General features: G+C 39.3%; 4 protein-coding genes across 17 annotated transcripts in view; 2 read left to right on the forward strand and 2 right to left on the reverse strand.

Moving 5' to 3' along the window:
* LOC105690746 (glutamate-gated chloride channel) overlaps positions 1–15,998 on the reverse strand; it is an 84,172-nt gene extending 68,174 nt beyond the window's left edge. Inside the window, exons 1-2 of one of the 9 annotated variants that reach the window (XM_048658637.1) lie at positions 15,557–15,998; positions 13,318–15,060 (exon numbers count right to left, since the gene is read on the reverse strand). The gene's annotated coding sequence lies outside the window, so the exon portion shown is untranslated. Of the gene's footprint in view, positions 1–1,637; positions 2,217–13,317; positions 15,427–15,556 lie in introns of those variants that run through there. The other 8 variants (XM_025746115.2, XM_020855083.2, XM_020855082.3 and 5 more) reach the window with 8 other exon arrangements.
* Positions 7,087–8,705, reverse strand: LOC105690692 (putative riboflavin kinase). Of its 5 annotated transcripts, none has more exons than XM_012408717.3 (6): positions 8,556–8,705; positions 8,279–8,406; positions 8,113–8,219; positions 7,719–7,870; positions 7,535–7,637; positions 7,087–7,444 (listed from the first exon to the last, which is right to left on the reverse strand). In XM_012408717.3, exons 3-6 carry the CDS (start codon positions 8,198–8,200, stop codon positions 7,314–7,316), a joined length of 474 nt encoding a protein of 157 aa, XP_012264140.1. In that variant the 5' UTR covers positions 8,201–8,219; positions 8,279–8,406; positions 8,556–8,705; the 3' UTR covers positions 7,087–7,313. The 5 variants fall into 5 exon arrangements, with proteins under 5 accessions (XP_012264140.1, XP_012264137.1, XP_048514600.1 ...); XM_012408714.3 differs by having other exon boundaries at positions 8,113–8,207; positions 8,556–8,704; XM_048658643.1 differs by having other exon boundaries at positions 8,113–8,207; positions 8,536–8,671.
* On the forward strand, positions 8,719–12,420 carry LOC105690683 (ATP-dependent RNA helicase dbp4-like). The gene is made up of 6 exons (XM_012408703.3): positions 8,719–9,034; positions 9,104–9,277; positions 9,334–9,535; positions 9,610–9,805; positions 9,895–9,980; positions 10,064–12,420. The coding sequence occupies exons 1-6, from the start codon at positions 8,848–8,850 to the stop codon at positions 12,372–12,374; spliced, it is 3,156 nt and encodes a 1,051-aa protein (XP_012264126.2). The 5' UTR covers positions 8,719–8,847; the 3' UTR covers positions 12,375–12,420.
* LOC105692770 (UPF0489 protein C5orf22 homolog) overlaps positions 12,663–20,112 on the forward strand; it is a 323,525-nt gene continuing 316,075 nt past the window's right edge. Inside the window, exons 1-3 of one of the 2 annotated variants that reach the window (XM_048658641.1) lie at positions 12,663–13,141; positions 16,321–16,466; positions 17,794–17,943. In XM_048658641.1, coding sequence (XP_048514598.1) covers positions 13,085–13,141; positions 16,321–16,466; positions 17,794–17,943 — 353 coding nt within the window. In that variant the 5' untranslated portion in view covers positions 12,663–13,084. The remainder of the gene's footprint in view (positions 13,142–16,320; positions 16,467–17,793; positions 17,944–20,112) is intronic. The other variant, XM_048658642.1, reaches the window with a different exon arrangement.

The following is a 20,112-nucleotide window of genomic DNA, read 5'->3' on the forward strand; positions in this document are numbered from 1 at the left end:
GGATAGGTGGCTACGGCGAACGGGTATAAGCAATACCGTTTAATCCGCTCTGGTATAACGGAGGGATGAATAGTATACTACAACCCCGATCCATCAAACACCCTCTCTAACGTCTAAAAAGAAGCTGCCTTGCACCCGTCCTCCTCCTTATCCAATCCTCCTTCTCTCTACTCCCTCTTAACCCCCGGCGGTAAAGGAAGATATATAAAAATGCGGGAGAAAAAAATATTCAAAATTTTTATACGTGGCGTTTTTTTTTTTTTTTTCCAATATGTTCTTCTTCTTTTTCCCTTTACGCGTGTACGGTAATCCCATAAACACTGGAAACGGTACAAGGGTTGGAAAAAGTTACAATCCTAGAGTGTATTGAAATTGTCAAGTTAACCCGACCGATATGCAGCAGATGCAGATGCAGAGTAGGTATGTGTACGTAGGTACATATGTACGCGTTGTATGTATTTTACATATGTGTATAAACGACAGGGACGTGTATGCGGTGTAGCTGCTGCTACCGCTATAGGTGCAGCAGCATTGCACGGTATAAAGTTTTCCCGGGTCGTTCTCGCGCGCGGCTCGGTTGCTGAGCTTTTATCTTGAGCTGCAGTAGTAGCAGCAGCAGCGGTAGCAGTAGCAGCGGCGGTAGCAAGTTTCAATACTATGTGGACCGGAGAACCGTAGATGACGACTACCACTATAAACGCGCGCGGAGAGCAAAACGGATGTACATATATATAGAATATGTACATTTATATACGTACCGAATACATAGGGGGATAGGAGAGTAATACGTGTACGTGGAATGTAACTAAAACTGCACCCGAAAACTGCGACACCCAACTCCGATAAACGGTTCAGTTGAAAAGACACGAATAATACAATGTAGATTTTCGTTAACACCCCTATAGATCGGATACAGATCCGGTTATCGTGTATCCCGCGCAAATAGTTCGAAAAAAGATATCCTCGGAATGGAGATGAACAAAAACGAATGGGACGGACGGTTGCGGATTACGGAATGCATCGAGATCCGTAGAGAATGTAGACTCTCGAACGACTTCGTTGAACGGTTATTAATTTTTCTTCCGGTCGATTTTATGTGTATACTAAATTTTTTAACCAATTTTCCATCACCAACACCCGCGCACTTTTCAAAAGAGAAAAAAAAAAAAATAAATAAATAAAGAAATCCAATAGCAACTTCGGCAGGAGGATCAGCAGCAGCAGCAGCAGCAGCAGCACTGTTATAATGTACCAATTCCATATCGCGGGGTGCCATGACGACTCTGGAGTCTGGAGTTTCTGGACCTCGAAGCGGAGGCGCGGTATAAGTTTTTAGAGGGAGTTGGTTGGTGTAATACGGGAATTGAATCGAACGGTAAATGTTTCGGAGAGGAGATCAAGTAGGAATCAAATGAGAGGTGTTCTCGCGTGCGATGAATTACGATTTCAACGGACGATGATTTTCGTCGAAGAATTCGTTCGTTTGTCGGAATCTGGAGAGAGAGCACTGGTGGATCAACTTGCGGGATTTTCGGATGAAAACTTGTCAATTCCGAGTTGAAAAAATCCTAAATAACAATGATAACAAGGAGGGACCTTCGACGGCAATCGGGGTGACGACGATCGTATCCTCTTACCTGGTGAGGCTTCGGTGGCTCTAGGCGATGACGTACCTCCGAGGTGGTGGGGCTGGCATGGCCTCTCCACGATCAGTAAGACGTCGTCCAGACGACAGAGCGTTGTCCTACCTCCTAGGGGTCGGCTCCAGGACTGCTGGTGATCAGAGTTTCACAGCCACTCACACCGACTACCTGGCTCCTGGCATACTATTGATTTCGTCCCAGACAGCCGCCGACCCACGCAGACGCCCAGCGTCGGCGCGTCGCTTTAGCAACGTGACGTCATGCCAAAGAGGGATGAAAATCTCTCTCTTCGTTCTCAAACTCTCCACCCTCCGACTCTCTTAGTCTTTCTCGCTCTCACTCTAAATTTCTCCGTCTCTATTTCATTCCATATACATGCCCCGCTATTCCTCTTTCTCGTTTTCTTTGCTCCGTGCACCGATGTGGCAGTGCCAGCCAGCTCTCCGGTCGTCTAGTCTCTGGTCTACTGGTCCAGTGGTCCTGAATCCTGATGCTGATGTTGATGCCGATGGTGGTACATAGAGACGCTATGGCAGACGGATGCTGGTAGTGTTTGCGGTAGCTGCTGCTTTGCCAATGTTGGACGAGAGGCGCCTCTCCCATCACCATTACCCTTACCCTTACCCTTACCCTTACCCTTACCCTTACCCTACCACCTTTGCCCTTAGATTCTATCCGAACCTTTCACATTTACCTTTACCTTTACCTTTACTTTCATTTCCGATTACCGATTCTTGGGCGGGGCATCGGCGGATATATCCACGGATATCCGAGTATAAGGGACACCGATGTCCGGGATACATAGATAGGCATTGGTCTAGTTCCGTGTCCTCTGAAGAATACAAATTGTCCAATTATAGAGCTCCTTTTATCTTTGTACACTATCGCGATGAGATGGCTGATGACAAGAAAAAAAAAAAAAAAAAGAAAAAAAAAGAAGAAGAAATTTGTCTAGAAATTGAGAAAAGTTCGTCGCACGTTTTTCGAAAATATTCTCAACCAGATATCTTTGATCAACGACACGACCTGCACAATTATAAGCCACCCGACTCGACTGAGACCGCTTATAGGAGGATAAAAATATCACCAAATAAAAACTAAGAATATTGATCAAGAAGTGCGATCAGGAGATCCAAAGTACGCAGTTTATACGTTGCGCGTGTCGTTTTATTCCCTTATTTTTCTCCCCCCTCTTCTCGAGGTTTGTTTCTTTATTCAGAAATTTAAATATACCGTTTGGTTTCGGGTGGCTGAGGCGATCCCACCAGGGTCTTCGGTGTTTACGAGCTGTATAGAAACTCGGAAGACATTCTTTGAGTAGGTATACAATGCACACTACCCCCTACTTCTCGACCTATCCTCTTCCTACTCTTATTCTTCCTCTTATTCTTGTATTGGCAGATACAACGGAGGTGTGGGTAGAAAATGGTCTATATATACGTATTTATAGGTAAGGGTGAACAGCCAGCTAGGTCTAAGGGTTCCAAGCACTGACAGATGTCAACAAACGGGCCTAAATCGAACGCGCATGGAGATTTTATGTTGATACTTTTCCTTTCTTCAGTTTTCTACATTCTATATTTTCTCTGGTCCCAATTTTATTTTCCTTATTTTTTTATTTTCCTTTTCTCGCTGCTTATTCAACCTTCCCTCCCTCCCCTGCCGTCCCATCGTTAGCCATTTATTGGTTTATGATCGCGACACCCCTCCTCTCTGCACCGTTCGAATAAATTTTGTTCAAAAATGAAAAATACAAAAACGTGAAATAAAAAACGTAGAAAATAAGATACGATACAACACGAATTTCGTCTGTTTATTGTTTCAACTTTATCACAAGAAGACGTCGGGGCTATATCGAGTTACTCTTTAGATCCACCGGTTTCTATTTCACCCTCTCGCGTGGGTATAATATCCTGTGGCGATTTTACTCGCCTTCTTATATTCGACTGTTGCCAACATATTTATTCGATGATTTTTCATTCGCTGTTAATTTTTTTCTTTCTTTTCACTCCAGTAATCGGAATGATAAATAAAAATGGAATAGGTATGTTCGAAAAGTGAAACCTAATGTAAAAAGGGGAAAGAAAAAAAAAAAAAAAAAAAAAAAAAAAAAAAAATGGCGCGAATCAAACGAGCAATTAATTATACCATGATATATTTTATCACGTGCAGAAATAATGTCCGTGACATGATATTATACTATGTATAAAAGTGGGGAAATTCGAGTCTGGAAATATACAGCCGGCCCGATATCGTTTTACCGTTTTTGCTTGAAGATGGGATAAGTTTGAGCCGTTGTAGAGCGAAGTAGCGTGCATAGAGGAGAAAATGAAGTAGGTGCACGATGGGGTTGGGGGAGAGTTTGTACGATGGTATAAACGTACCACACGGGATGCGAATGGTTGCTTCAGCAATCTTGAAGAGATTTTTCCACACGCGATCTCGAATTTTTCAGCATTTTGTTTTTCCAACATTTTATCGTATTTTTTATTTCTCCTTTTATTATCATTTCAATATTTTTTTCTTTTTGCCCTTTTCTCGTACTACTTTTATTTTTCATTCCTCCCTCAAAAGTGCACGTCAAGTTTCTCGCTATACAACAAGAGCGCTTCATCGGTTTAGGCGATATTTAATTGAGAAAAAGCTTAAAAAAAAAAAAAAAAATAAGATAGAAACCTCTCGATAATCAAACTATCAATCTACCGATCTCAGTTTATATCGCTACGTTATATGGTGACCTTGCACGTTAGATACGATGATGAACGAAATTCCCGTACGTACGCGTCTTCCTATACATAAACGTATATCAGATGCTATAACATACGAGTGTGTGTATGCATACATATGTACGCATATACATACACATACCTTGGGGAAAAGTTTTCTCGTTCGAGTTTCAGAATTCATTTAAATACACTGATATATGCCTTGAGATAATCCATAGGAAAATAAACCGTATAATATATACGGACATTACACATATTATATTTTTATGGAAAATAAAAACTATATAGTGAGAAAAATTAAATTTCGACATTTGATTATTTCTTTTCCTTTTGCGAACGATTAATAAAATGGATAGTAGAGTAAATGACGGCATGAATAAGATCCCGATGTACGCGAGTACGAATCCAGATACGTGTACGCGCATACGTATGTCATATACATAATAATATCATACAACTGAAATGATTTTCCTATTGGGCATTGAATTCCCCACCGGTGTTTCTGAGTATAATTATAACTGCGGTACCCTGGGAAAAACAAGAGAAACGAGCTCGACGAAATAAGCCAAGCTCTTAATTGGACAGCGCATAAAACGTTAGTAATAACTCGGTATTTGAGCAAGCGAGGAGCCGGTAGCTCAATTAAAATGTTCACAACATAGTTTGTCCTTTTCTTTTCTATTTTGATTTTTTTTTTTTTTTCCACGTAACTATTTAATATCACACTATTAGATTATCATCTCTCTCTCTTTCTCCCTCGTTTCGCTTCGATATCATATAAGAACTTTACAAATTGTGCGGAGAATCTTAAGGGACGAAAAAAAAATAAAAATATCCTCCTATCGATTTTAAAATGGATATCTGAATGTGAAGTAAATTTTTATCCCAATTCTTTTTTTTCCCTTATAAACGGTTCGGCTATTTTCGGTCCTGGCAGCTTTCGAACGGTGCTTGCTGGGTATGGAGGGTAGTAACCGTTTTACGAAAACCCTGAGAGGATAGGGATTATGAAAAATAGATGGAAACCTGTGATAACAGTGTTAGTCTGATACGCGATGTAGGTAAACGGATATGGGTATATATCGCGAAAACAATTGTCTATAGAATTCTGCACACTGTGTGCAGAGGGAGAGATTGAATAGCGGCTCTAGTCGATTTTTGAATACGAAAACATCACCCCTTTCTGTACGTACAGAAAACCCAGGACATCGGATACAAATTGAAAGTAAATATACCGAGGAATTACAACCTGCATAAACTAATTCTGTACGGTAGTTAAATATCATTATTGCACGAGACGCTTATGGAATTGTGGAATAAACCATTTGTCCATATACAGGTATATGGATAATTCCGAACGCGTTCGCTACATGTGTATAAAATACCGCAGGCACGCGCGTGCAGTTTCCAAGTATAGTAATGTACGAGTGTAACGTTATATCGGTAAAATCGTACATACTTATGGCAGGTGGTAGGATCTGCGGCAACGATACTTTTAAAGCTGGTGCACGTTTCCCAACCAGTTACAAAAATAAAAATAAAACTTCCTCAGCTTCACGTGAAAGCGTCTACTGTCCAAAGTGCTTCCCAAGTCCCGTAGATATTGGAATATATGTATACTCGTAGCCGTACTACCGCAGCCTGCACGAATATCAACGCATGCCGGAAAAATCATAGTCTGAATGTTTTCCCGTTATTTCAATTCGTCGCATCTGCAGTCTCTGGAAATTGTTCGCATCAGTTTTTTTGTTCCTTTTTTCATTTTAATATAAATGTATATGTGTTCGCAATCAAACAGGTTTCGTTGTTCCCTTTTTTTGTTTTTGCAGGAACCACCGCTGGCACCTCTCGAGTTCGTATATCGCGTGTGATTTCTAGCGCAGTGATGAGACTACGTGATATGTGCGGCCGTCAGTAGTAACGGTCCTGTACGGGTCAGACGTCAGAAGTGGGGCGGACGCTACTGCCCCTACTACTACTGCCGCTGCCGCTGCCGCTGCTGCTGCTGCTGGTTTCTTAGAGCGACAAAATTATTCGTTTACTTTTACTTATGTACTTAAATATACTTATATATAACGGATGCTACGAGTATCGGGTTAATTATTCCGCGATCTTGAAGGTTAGTTTGAAAATGCTGACGAGTTTAAATTCCTCATCACAAACTCGGTGGCGTGGCTCCTGCAAGACGAGTTAAAGTTTGCCTTGTTTTGTCGGAGAATAACGCCAAACGGAGTAAAAAAAAGTTAATAATTTTGCTCTATCATAAATTTACTCGTTTTCTAGTTACAACGTACAACGTTCAACCGTTGAAATTATTTCGAAAAATAATTTAATATTACTTAAAAAAAACAAGAAAAAAAAAGTCAAGTATTCCCGTCGTAAGTACAATAGATCGAAAGTTTCGGAGAATTCATTAACGCCGCGCGTATAGTAGGAGGTAGTATAGAAATATGAGCTCGTTTAGCAGGGCAACGTTCACCCAAGTTCGAATTACCACGCGAAAACAGCGCTGAAGGTAATAACGTATTTGCTCTTGATAAAGGCAAACACCCGGTATCAAAAATACGATTTAATTGTGACGAAGTTCTGTCGAAAGTATACGGTCTGCAAATTTCCCCACCCACTCGGTACTCATCTTTATAAAATATGAACTCGCTATTTTATCTGAGCTTTTCATCTGGTCCTCATTATATGAATATTCTACAATGTGTAACGTATTTATCTCGTTATGAAAAATTTATTTTTCATCGTCTATTCTACTTTTCGAGCGGTGCCGATATTTATACCGTAGATATGATGTATCTATGGTTATACCAGACATCGCTAATAATATGGATTACATATTTATGAAGAAGTTCGAATTTAAAACGTTGAAAACAGGTGATTGCTGATGGTTAAAATAAAATTTCTATTGTGAGGATTGAAAAATATTTTGATTTTTTTTTCAACTTGTCAACTGTGCGGGATCGATTGGCTCTGTAAAAAATTTGTGCGTTCTATAGGCAGCCAAATCTGCGTTCTCAAGGAGCTTTTCCGCGTTTTCAATGTCCCCATTTATGCCCTTGATTAGATCCTCTGCAAAAAAATATAAATAAAATAAAGAAGAAATCTGTAAATCAATTACCCACGATCATTGCTCGTCAATTATTGCTATCGCTCGCTTACCAAGGGAATCAAAGTTGACTTCGGGTCTTAAAAATCCAACAATCACAACTCTTAACTCTGCGCCATACAAGTCACCAGGAAATTTATGCATTATATGCGTTTCCTGAAAGAAAATAGCCATAGGCAAAAATTGATTCGAACTGGTTACGAGAAATAATAATAAATTTTTTAAATTATAATTGACCATAGATTTCTGGGAGTTTTGATAGAAGGGATTCCACCCTATGCTCATGACCATTTTATGAACATCACCTCTGTCGATTGAGGCCCACCCGAAATAAACCCCAGTATCTACATTTTTCGGAAGATTTTCCACAACATCTGGTGAATAATTTGCTGGAAATTAAATTAATTGATGGGTATACATGGTATACTTGTCTCGTTCTTGGAGATGAAATCCATATTACTAGTTGCATTACATGTCACAAATGATAATTGTAGCACAAGGAAAATAATGATTTTTATTTATAACCAGGATGAATTTTATTACAAAGGATATTAGAGCCTCACAATTAACAATGCTTAGTTCTAGTCTCATCGATAATTGTCTGATTTGAAAAATATGTTACTCCACTCACCAGTAGGAATTCCTAATTCTTTAGAACCACGTCCAAAGCCTTTTACTATACGACCAACAGCAAAATGTGGTAGACCTTTTCCAGACATTTTTCTCCTGATAATGCAACTGTGCCCATAATTCAGTGACGACAAATTTATAAATAAGTTTTTTTTTTCTCACAATACCTTGTATTACGTGACTACTTCGGTGAGTTTGATACTGGCGAACTGGCTAATCGATGGAAGAATCAAAGTCTTAATGATATACGATCAGAATTTAGGGCATAGATAGAGCACTGTATCAAGTTAATTATCTGAAATGTGATAAAAAGTCAATTAGAATGGGCAGATAACACGTATGGGATACACAACTAATTAGAATAAACACCCAATAAGTCTTACGTGGAACGTGTGACAAATAATTTTAGGTTAAACATACATACCGTATGAAGATATGAATTACCTTCATTATCTATCGTATACAATCCGATTTCATGTTTACAATAACTATCACTGATCTAAACTAGTTCAGTGTCCTTGTGAGTTTGGACATCTGTCATCTGCTTACTGCACGTGGCAATTGGAGTTAACTGTTGACGGAGAGAAGTCGAACTAGCAGACGACGTTTCGATTGCATCGAGTTGTTTATGTCGACAACTGTCAGACGTCGATAGAGCGAAAGTCGCAGATTACTCTTGAACGTCAACCGCACGTTGTCTAGACCGGGCTTAATAGCCTAAAATATAAGCCTCAAAATGTTACGTCAAATGGCGCACCAAGTAGATTCAAAATCTCGGACGAATGACATAAAAATCAGTGAAGATGTTACGTTTTTTCAAATGGGTCTAAGTTCAAAAGTTTTTGATGGTTTGACAAACTCTGGCTTCCAAAGACCCTCCCCGATTCAGCTAAAGGCAATACCACTTGGACGTTGTGGATTCGGTAACTGTTTACTCTCAATTAAATTTATAGTATGATATACTCAAAACCTAAGATTACAATATGTTACAGATCTAATAATGCGAGCAAAATCCGGAACTGGTAAGACGGCAGTGTTTGGGATCATTGCTCTGGAGATGCTAGATTTGCAGGTGAAAGGCATACAAGTTCTGATCCTGGCACCAACAAGAGAAATAGCATTACAGGTGTCTGAAGTCTTGACTACCATTGGCTCTCAATTAACAGGTGAAAATTATCAGGTGCTAATTATTTATCAAGACAACTAATTATTAAATTTACAGGGTTGAAAGTGGAGTCTTTCATTGGCGGATTATCCATTGAAGATGATCGAAAACGTGTCAACCATTGTCACATCGCAGTTGGTGCACCTGGGAGAGTAAGACATTTGATGGACAAGGGGATTTTAAAAATCAACAGTGTTAGATTATTTGTTTTAGATGAAGCTGACAAATTAATGGAGACCAGTTTTCAAAAAGACATAAAGTATATAAAAAAACCACTCAAACATATTATTTTACCAATAGATATGAGCTCACAATCCATGATTGAATTTTCAGTTATATATTCTCAAAGCTTCCAGTGAACAAGCAAGTCATATCTTCAAGTGCTACTTATCCCGGTGATTTGGAGAATTTTCTTGGAAAATATATGCGCTCACCGGTTTTGACATCTCCAAACAATGATGGGCCAGTTCTTATTGGCCTGCGGCAATTTGTTGTCGTAGTTAAGCATCATCCGAATGCTATGAGACAGGTGAATAACTAAGACCAAGCTCAGATCTCAGTAAATCGAATTGATCAATGTTTATATCTAGCTGAACTAATTTGCTAAATTTCTTTTAGGTCCAAATCAAGGTAGAGGAGCTACTTAAAATTTTCACCAAAATACCGTTCAAGCAGAGCATTATATTTTCCAATTATCAATCCAGGTAATATATTCCTCACTGAAAGCTTGGATATGTATGTAATTCAATCACGAGTTTATACTACAGCCTATCATTTGATTTTTCAGAGCACAGTCGGTGTGTAGCAAGATAAATGCGATGGGTTTTTCTGCAATATACATTGTGGGGAACCAGCTAATGCAGAAACGAATAGAAGGATTCAAAAAATTGAAGGATTTTAAATGCAGAATAATGGTAACAACAGATCTAACAGCAAGAGGAATTGACGCCGAAAATGTGAACCTAGTCATTAACTTAGATGTGCCCCTAGACGGTGCAACATACCTGCATAGAATTGGCAGAGCTGGAAGATACGGATCTCATGGAATTGCTGTGACTATTGTTTCTGAAGATGAGATTGAAAACTTTAGGGAATTGTTAGCTTCTGTTGGTGGAACAGAATTTTCTATTCTGAAACTTCCTCAGAACTACCCTGATGATATTTGGAATGAAAATGACTGTGTTTTTGAGAGAATTCATGCTAAAAGTGACAAGGATGATAAAGAAACCGAAATTATTAATGATAGTGTCGCTAAATCCCAACATGGTATTCCATTGATCCCAAAAAATGTGTCTCACATCGAAACTAGTTCTTTACCCGCAGCTAATATAGAAGTCACTGAGACTGGGGCTACATCGAATAGTCTTTGGACGAATTCGAGATATACCAGGAACTCTATCAAATTGGATTCTCTATTTAAAATTGAAGAAACTTTAGGTTTCGATGATCAGAAAACTATTGACTCCCAGTTTAGGGCAAAACAGACTATAACGGATCTGAAAGAGGAGTCAAGTCAAGTGCACAAATTTAAAGCAAAGGCGAGTGGCACAGAGAACCCTTCAACAATGCAAAAATTGAACAAAGATATTACGTTTCAAGTAAATCTTTCTGGTTTGTCTGAGGAAAATGACGATTGCAACTTAGCACAGGAGGCTGTTGTTGAATGCTTAAGATCAGGACCTCGGAAAATGTCAGAAGTAAAAGAAGTGCTAAAAACGCAAGAAGACAGAGTTCCTGATAAATTTAATGCCGAAAGCATGATAGAGCTACTAGAAAATGCTTTTGAACAATTGCAAACACAGAATAATATAAACAGAGAAACGGATGTGGAAAAAACATTAAAGCTGCAGGATATCCTGCGAGATTTGAAAAACTTGCTCTCTAGCGGGAAAAGCGAGGATTCTATAAATTTTGATAAAGTTTATTTAACACTCAAAGAGGTAAGTCGGTGGAGAGAGCGACTCGATTTTGAAATTGGCTGGTTGAAAGCAGCCTTGGATATTCCTCACGGTTGGGCATCAAATAAGTGGCACCGACTTGTATATAAAGAGCATTACTCTGCCATGATGACTTTTCTAGAAATGCAAAAGCAGGCACTTTTATTGGTATACCCTGATATTCAAACTGAAGACGACGACTGTCCTCCTGTGCCGATAGAGATATTCCGAGAGGTTGATGAGTTTGCCAAAACGCATCGAATAGTCAGAAAACACCTGAATACGTATTTTCCTTATCCAACGTGTCTTGAGGAGACCCTACCACAACTAGTGTTTACTAACGAACAAATCGAGAACTATAAGATCGCGGTGCAATATCTGCAGTCTGATCCAAATCCCGCGCATGTTATGATGAAAGTTAAATCAGCTGCAGCATTTTTGAACAATAGAGAAAAATACGATAAGGAATTCACGCGCTTTATTCAAGGAAAAATCTCGTATTCTCAGCTTATCACTTTCCTCGAGAGTGAAAGGGTTGAAAAAACAGATAAAATGAAGGTCCGCGACGAAGAAAAAAATATAAATGATTCTAACTTCGCAACCGAAAACTTTAATTCGTCTAGTAGCGACTCTCCCGAGACAGAGATTTCCGATGACCTTAGACCGTGCATGGCGAAGCCCGAAATTCCAAATGAAATAATCAGCGATACCCCCGCTGAGAAAAAAACCGAAAACCTAGCACAGGTTGATTCGGAATATTCTAGCAGCGATTCCTCAGAGGTTGAATCGAACCATTCTGATAATACATCGATAGCAAGTTCAAAAAGTCTGGAAGAAGAGACCGAGTTTTATAGCTGTGCCTTGAAGGATACGAAATCATCGCAGCGACGAAAATTTGTACCGATTCAAACAAACAATTTTACATACGATGATCAGCCCAGAGATTTCGGAGGTAGAGGGGATCATAGGATTTTCAAACCAGTTGCTAATGAAAATCGTAATAAAGGGTATTCGAAATTGGAATCAGGAAGAAGATCTGACGATAAAATTAGTGATAATGTCATGCAAGAGCTTGATAGATGGTTTGAGGAACTCAGATCGCGGACAAACCAGATTCATATGGAAGAATATTGCAGAGGAATGTTAAAGTACAATTATTGAGAATAAGTTATCTTTTTTTTTAATAAATTGGGATGTAACAAATTTTTGAATGGTGTTAATTATTAAAGGATAAAACTGTAATCAAGAATAGCAGATAGTTGCTAGACTTAATCCGGTGATCTTTGTTTGAAAAAAAAAACGTTGTACGCGATAGCCGTATGGAGCAAAGGGGAGCAACTACATTCTTTGACCGGGTCGGATTTCAATGCTTCTTTTTATTCGGGATTTGAATAAAAATAAAAATAGAATCTAGCTGCTGAGGAGGCACGGGAGGAACCTTAGAGATTTGTTTGTATTCGTGCGCGTTAGCGTCGAAATTCAAGGATATATTTCCTACAAGCTCGTTCTATAACCAGTCCTCTAAGAGCGGTTCAACCGCGTTTTGTATATCCTTGTTCTTCTCTTTGTTCAGCTCTTGCGAATATTATAATCGCGATTTAAGGGACCCGCGAGTTTTTCTCCGCAGTAGTCGATTACGGTCGTTTGGCTGACCTACCTACCTACACCCGCTTTTATAAGTACACCACGTGTATGCGCAAAGTAACAGTGAATTCAGCGTGGTTTCGCGGATCGCGTGTGTATCTCGCATGATAATAAGTGTCCTCCAAATCATTTTATATCAATCAGCTGGTTGAGAGTTCAATCAATAAGTGCGCAACGTTCTCGTCTAATTTTTAAAACGATAGAACAACCGCGCGATTTGTTTAAAAATGTCTCGCAAATACTTCAAGGAAATTCCCATTTACGTTGTTGAGAATCACGACGAGGTGAGTGAAAATTTCCAGAGATAAGGTCGGTGTATGGTTGATTGGTGCCGCCATATTCGGACTAGCATCCGGCGAATTTAAATTTACACCGCCACTTCTTCACGAGAAAGTGAATGCGCAGCGCCTATTCTTTCCGATCTTAGAACTACACATGGCAATTCATGATCTGTACTTACTTGCAGTAACTGTGTTGTGCAGCATTAATTGCTCACCAGTTCTGCATCTGGTCTTGCATTATCAGTAGTCACTCAACTTGTATCAGATTGTACTGTGAGCTTCAAGATCTGTAACATTTCAGCATTCCCTATTACAACAAAAACATTGCTTGGCACACATCCATCGTGGTCGAGGTTTTCTCAGGGAAACGCCTCGCTAACTTCGATGACCTGAAATCCACAGCAAATCAGATTAGTAAGGAAATAATACTAAGGCAAAAATTTGTCTTATCCGAGGACTTCATCGACAAAGACCCCGCTCACTGGGAGACCTGAAACACACAGCAGATCAGATTAGTTTGAGATATTCATGGGAACAAGTATTTTCTAATTGGAGATCTCTGGTAGGCTAAATCCTTTCACTGGAAGATCTGAAACATTCAGCAGTATCATATGAGTATATGTTAACAGACTGGTACAAAGTTTCGAGTCTGAGCTCTAATTGCAAGCTAGCTGCGAGACTCTGAACTACTCAAACACATGCATAAAAAGCGAGAAGAAAATATGTAGCTGATAGACAAAAGAAAGGAAAGAGGAAAAAGTAGAAGCATAATAAAGAATTGGTAGCATGGTGGTCGGCGATCCTCTTCGACGCGTTGGCTTCAGGCTCAGCATGTCCTCTCAACTCTGTGCTCCACGTTAACACAGAGCTAAGGGACAGCATGTTGCCCAGTCCAACAATCGCTTGGCTTTATTTTCAATTCTGAACACTAAAGTTGTATACAAAGAAGAAGTTAATCATTCCAAGTGTGAATCTAATTTCTGGTAGATAATTATGCAAACTCCATGACTTCTGAGACTCAATACAGGGATATTAGTGAGATGAATTTAATACTGGGAACAAGTGGTATTGATAAGAAAAGCTCGTGCCAAATATTTGCGATTGTAGGACGCTGTGGAACGAATACGCATGTCCGCTTAAAAACTACCTGCCTGACCGTTCGCGATTCCTTCCTACCCATATTTGTGTTTGCCCCCCCGACTCAACGAATCGATTCGGTGGAACCCCAAAGTTGAGACCGATGTTCCCAAATCCATCTCAACTTGAGATTCTAATTATTACTAGCGCACACATTCAGCTCGAACTACATTCAGCACCCGGCCTACCGCATCCTACCTATACCACCTATATTTAATTGCGAATCACATTTTCACCAACACAATCATTCAGTACGCATCAATCATACAACGTGGTTCAGGACTTACTTTGATGAGTTTCACTGTAGGGAAAGAAAGGGTTAGTACATCCTATCCAGAATTTATGGAATTTAAGTTGGCTCTCAAGAAATGAATGAAATATCAGAATATATTGTAATATTTGAAAAGATTAATCTATAGATTTTGGAATGATATAATGACTCGACAAACTTGACCAATAAATAGTTTTATCAGGGGAAAAGAGCTCATGTATATTGAAATAAGTAATGGTTATACAAATAAAATGAAACATTGGTACCACCATGCCACGCGATAGAAAAGATTGAGGAAAGTTAGACAGCAAAGTCAAAGCATGCGACTCACTGACTCTGCCGAAGTTGATTTTCTTCTTCTGGATACGCTGCATACTGTAGCCATTTCCAAGAAGTTCCATCCTCTTTGTATCAGTTTCCTTGGTCTCCATGCAAACACTCTTTTCGCACACAAGTCTTAGCACTAAAGTCTTGGCACTCAAGTCTATGCACACTGAACTGCACTACACACTATCTGTAAATGCGAGAATGTGGTCTATTAGGTATGTGGTTGATTACACACCTAGTAAATAATTCGGATTCTAATTCGGACTACAAACACCTCACTAATAACAGATTTGGCTGAATAATTTCAACTTGGGAATGACCGTACCAAGGATCAACAATCAACTAACTCGAAAACAAATGAAGTCACTGCCGAGCAGATTCAAACCTTCTCGAATCGTGTTTCGATTCGCTAGCTCATCCCCGCCACCTGACGCCATAAAAACGCAAACGATTTATAATGTTTTTTGTGAACTGGAAAGCGATAATTACACAGCCCAATACCGTTGATGCGCAATTAGACGAGAGAAGAACTATTTTGCACCAACGATACCCGGATTCCCCAAATTAGATTTATATTTACGAAGCGAGTATACCCCCTTGCCAGGCCGGGGCTTGTTTGGGACTCCTCATGGCGACCGAACGACGCAATCACGGAGAATCATATATTCCGAATTTCTACTTACTCAAATGTTGCTAAGAAGTCCGCACTCGTCCCAGTTCGATGATAGCAACTACAGATCGATATTTTGTAACAATTTAGAGTCTGTCGCACAATATTTCAACAATAAAACTCGAAATAAATGGAGCGATTCCGTGTTGCTGCCTGTCCCGCCGCTTCGACCTCACCGGATATGATAACGCGATCGTCTTTTGTCTCCCGGCCAATCACCGATCGCAACGTTCAGCGGTCGGTTTCGAATTCAAATATGGTTGTTTACTAGATTGAACATACGTAACAAGCGATAATAAAATCCTAAAAAATTAAAATAAGTCGCCCATTATAATCGGTATATCTCTCCAAGTTGCACATGGAATATTTCACCGATATTTTTCAATGCAATTTCAGCAATTTCACCTTCTTGAACCACACAAACTCCACGAATATAATGGTTGAAAGTTTTCCACCCCTTGCGATGTATTGAATTAAAGTTTTGAAAAATTCTATCTTTCGCTGAGGATTATGAATTACAAAAACTTTGAAAATCGCGCTCAGACGATCTCGGTGTTTTTATCGAACACTGGTATAGCGTACCAATTTTTTCCAGTATTAAGTACATGCATAAAACGACCGACTGAAGGCTAAGTTCGTTCTTCCAGAAGTTATGAGAGCTTGTACTTTGATAAAAAAAAATTGATGAATAAAATTGTACCCCATGAGAACCATACGCGGTGTACTTTTCCTGGCAAATAATTTTGAGAGGAATTTTTTTTCCTGTTTCAATTACAGATACTGCCGTTCATTTACCGTTGCTTGGGTTCCCGGCACCTTCCGTTCGAGGGTAATACTTTTATCCATCTTGATTCTCACCCAGATATGTTGATCCCGAAGGATATGCAGGCAGACGTTGTCTGGGATAAAAACCAGCTTTTCGAGTGAGTATGAATCCTAGCTTTTACCGTCTCTCGGCTTTATCTCATGTCGTGTAAACTGCAGCTGATAATTCTCTGTATTTTATGTACCATCACTAACTAACTAATCGATAAGTCCAGAAATTTGATTCTCCAGTTGTGGATACGAAGGAGTCTGCCTTACCGTATTTTCCACCCCGGAAAATCGATTGAGAAATTTTTCAATTTATCGAAATACAATGACAACAGTTTTTGTACATTCCTGTTCTCTGGTCTTTAGTTGTATGAACTTTGATGAATATAAAATGAAATGTTCATTGGGTATTTATATAAATCCTATACCAGTTTCTAGAAGCTCACACGGCATGGTTTCACACATAGCCACATATTGTCAGCGATTTTCCTATAAAACACCGCTGATTTATGTATACCAACTTCAGTTAAGTATTCGTGCCAAATGCCAATTATGCAACAACGTTAGTTCTCATCACGCAGACCGATATTATAACGATTAGGATAATTGGCGTTCTTGTGAAAGTTCAGAAAATAGGTTGCTAGAAATACATATCTGTATACATAGGAAACCCATGCTGTGGGTGGTGTATACGTGTACAATATATGTGTACACATTTATGCATTATAAATATAACGATGCTGTTGCACCGCGGTACTTCGATGATCATTATATCATTTAAAAAATAAAATAAAAAAAGAACATAAATGAAGAAATATAAAATACCTGACAAACGATTTTATTACCTGCATTCGAAGCAAAAATCTTGCCTTGCCTTCATCGACACCCGGATACTCATAATATGCCGTTTATCATTGAAAGGAAATTTTTCATCCGATTGCTGCAATTACATTTCGATATTTTATCCATATACAGATGTATTACATTGAAAAATATCGATAGCCTGCAGCTGATTTCTGCCAACATCTGCTGTACATATATTTTTGTTACAGTGACATCCGGTTAAACCTGCACGAAAATTTTTTTCCGATGTATAAATTACACAAATGAAACTTGTAGGATACTGAAAAAGGAAAAAATAAATCAATCGATCTGCGGAGTAGGGTAGTTCGTAAATAAAAATATGAATATAGTCCCATCTCTTCCGAAGAATCTGATGGGTTCGGTAAATAACGTCGGTCGATTATCTGAAACTTTCAGTCCCGATAGAATTTTGAAAGAGAAATACACTCAATTAATGAGGTTTAAATTTATCAGGATACGCTTGTAAGAGGCGTTTAACCTGTGGAATTTAAAATATATAAATATACACGCAAGCTATAAAAACAGCGTTTTTTATGTTCTTTTCTTCTTTTCCTCTTCATTTTCTGTACACAGTGAAATCAGTATAGAGAATTGGATGCTTCCGGCGGCGTATGCGGGTCACCTGAAGCACCTGATCTGGGTGAAGCCGCCCTGGGCTACGCAGATGCAAGACGGGGTCTCAACTTTCTTCATTGGGAAGCACAAGGACAACGGATGCATAAGGTAAGTCAAAATAAAAACCATCGGTTTTATTGCCACGACTCGCGACGCGCCAAAATACCCCGATGCATTTGCTGACCTTTTTCTTCTTCTCCACTCTCCTCCTTCGTCGGAATTCAACTCAATGTTCTACGATCGTTTTCCACCCCCTCCCTTTCTATTTTTGTTAGAATTTCGTTCATTTGGCGAGATCTGTCCGACGACCGAGATCGATGAATCCTTGAAGCGATCCGCAATACTCGATATACTTAATTTGAATTTTTCTTTCCGCTGTATCATTATTATATCATTATTGCTGCTGGTTTTTTTTTTCGAATTTCGTATTCATACAAAATTATGTATAACGTATTTCGCGCGTGTGTAAAAGGAACTTAGTGAAAGCGTGATGATGATGATGATGATGATCGTTTGCTCGTAATCGTGTTGGTACATAAAAATGCGTATATAATGATGTAAAGTAACGTGTAAAACTTATCTCTCTAAAATCATTTGTACATCCATGTACGGTATATATTTATAATATATATTCGAGTGCTCGAAATGCGATGCAATAATTTCACTGCTGCAGCGTATTGCGGAAAGGTATAATAATGGCCGGTAAGAATAATACTGGAACTCTCGCTAACTATAAAAGAGTCGAGGAAGCAGAACTAAAAACGTGATCACCTGCCTTCAATTTCTTGATTCTTGTCTTTCGCTTTTATTCATATTACATACATGTATACACCTAAGTATGTTCCGTCCAGAATCGCGTGCTGCATTCAGCAGTCTTATATGTTCCTTATAAAGACATACGAATGCGTATCACCGGTGCAACGATATCAGTATCATCGATTCAACCTGTTCGATATACACACATGTATAGATACAGATATCGGTATCGAATCTATTTCGCGGATCTTGAAGAGAGAGAAACAAAAAAAAATAATTAGATCGGCGCGTCGCATCGTCGCGGATTCTGCGGTATTACATACAGTACAGAAGCGGACTCGAACTTTCTGCTTCTGGAGGGGTAAAAATGACGAAGTATTTGCAGAATTCGTGGAATTCTTTATATCCTCCGAATAAGGAATCGCGAAGAACTCCGACGCGAGAAACTGAACTGCAGCCAGCAGCCAGCAGCAGCAGCAGCAGCAACTGCAGCGCGGGGTACGAACGCTGAGGTCTTAAGAAATCCCATGTGCTGTACCGCAGCGGTACGGCGCAGTATATCGGATGACTATAAGAGTTTTCTACGTATATTTCTACGCTGCTACTGGAACTTCATGCCGATCGAACGACTTGCAACTTACAACAACTCGCTAGTACGTGTATTGCGGTGGACAGTTGGACAAGCTGAAGTGCGCTGTAAAAACGCATCACTTCTGTCGCGCGGTATGCATTCTAAATCGCGATCGCTTACACATATATACGTATATATACACATATACCTACCTATGTATCTATCTATAAACTGTACGTATACCTTGTATATACGATCGGATAAACAAACTTTTAGCCATATATTTTATGTACTATAAACAAACTTTAATGCATACAAACGTAGAAAAATTTCACCATATTGAAAACTATACGTGTCTCAATGCGGTGAAAGCTCTACCTGCATATGCACTTGTGTATATACATATGTATAATGTATATATGCTGCTGCGGTGGAGCTAATTTATCAACCACCGGGATAATAACTTGTGGTTCATATGCATATATGCGATCTACGATTTACGATCGATCCTTCCCGCATGTGCAAAAAGTAGATATTCTTACGTCGACTTTTAACCCGTTGTAACGCACGCAATTTTTATTACTTGCCTACATTTTCCTCACTCGCTCGAGACGTCGTATTTTTTTTTTTTAAATATTTCAACTAACGGAAACTCTCAGAGGTCGGTCCGGTTCGGAAAATCTTGCAGCTGGAAGGGTCCTAAGGGCAAATCACTCGATTCCATCTCGCCGAAAAGCTGAAAGCTGTTAATATTTTCTCGAAGAAGCAGAATTTTTACGAGGTCGTAGATGAATAATATTTCATTACATAGCGAACACATATATACATGTATACGGTTCGCGACCTGATTTACTTCACTGTGAAGGTATGTATATAGGTATACGTGTCAAATTACTCTACCAGTTAGACACGTGAACGTGCAGCCCGAGGAGACGGAAGCTCGTATAATC

Source organism: Athalia rosae, chromosome 7 (assembly GCF_917208135.1).
Source record: "Athalia rosae chromosome 7, iyAthRosa1.1, whole genome shotgun sequence".
Taxonomy (NCBI): Eukaryota; Metazoa; Arthropoda; class Insecta; order Hymenoptera; family Athaliidae; genus Athalia; species Athalia rosae.

Excerpts from the sequence above, each read along its gene's own strand:
- LOC105690692 (XM_012408717.3), bottom strand. The coding sequence starts at position 8,200 with ATGTCTGGAAAAGGTCTACCACATTTTGCTGTTGGTCGTATAGTAAAA. Across the intron at positions 7,638-7,718 it reads AAAACTCCCAGAAATCTATG|GAAACGCATATAATGCATAA; the intron begins GTCAATTATAAT and ends ATTTTCTTTCAG. Across the intron at positions 7,445-7,534 it reads AGTCAACTTTGATTCCCTTG|AGGATCTAATCAAGGGCATA; the intron begins GTAAGCGAGCGA and ends ATTTTTTTGCAG.
- LOC105690683 (XM_012408703.3), top strand. The coding sequence starts at position 8,848 with ATGTTACGTCAAATGGCGCACCAAGTAGATTCAAAATCTCGGACGAAT. Across the intron at positions 9,278-9,333 it reads CATTGGCTCTCAATTAACAG|GGTTGAAAGTGGAGTCTTTC; the intron begins GTGAAAATTATC and ends TTAAATTTACAG. Across the intron at positions 9,981-10,063 it reads TTTTCCAATTATCAATCCAG|AGCACAGTCGGTGTGTAGCA; the intron begins GTAATATATTCC and ends TTGATTTTTCAG.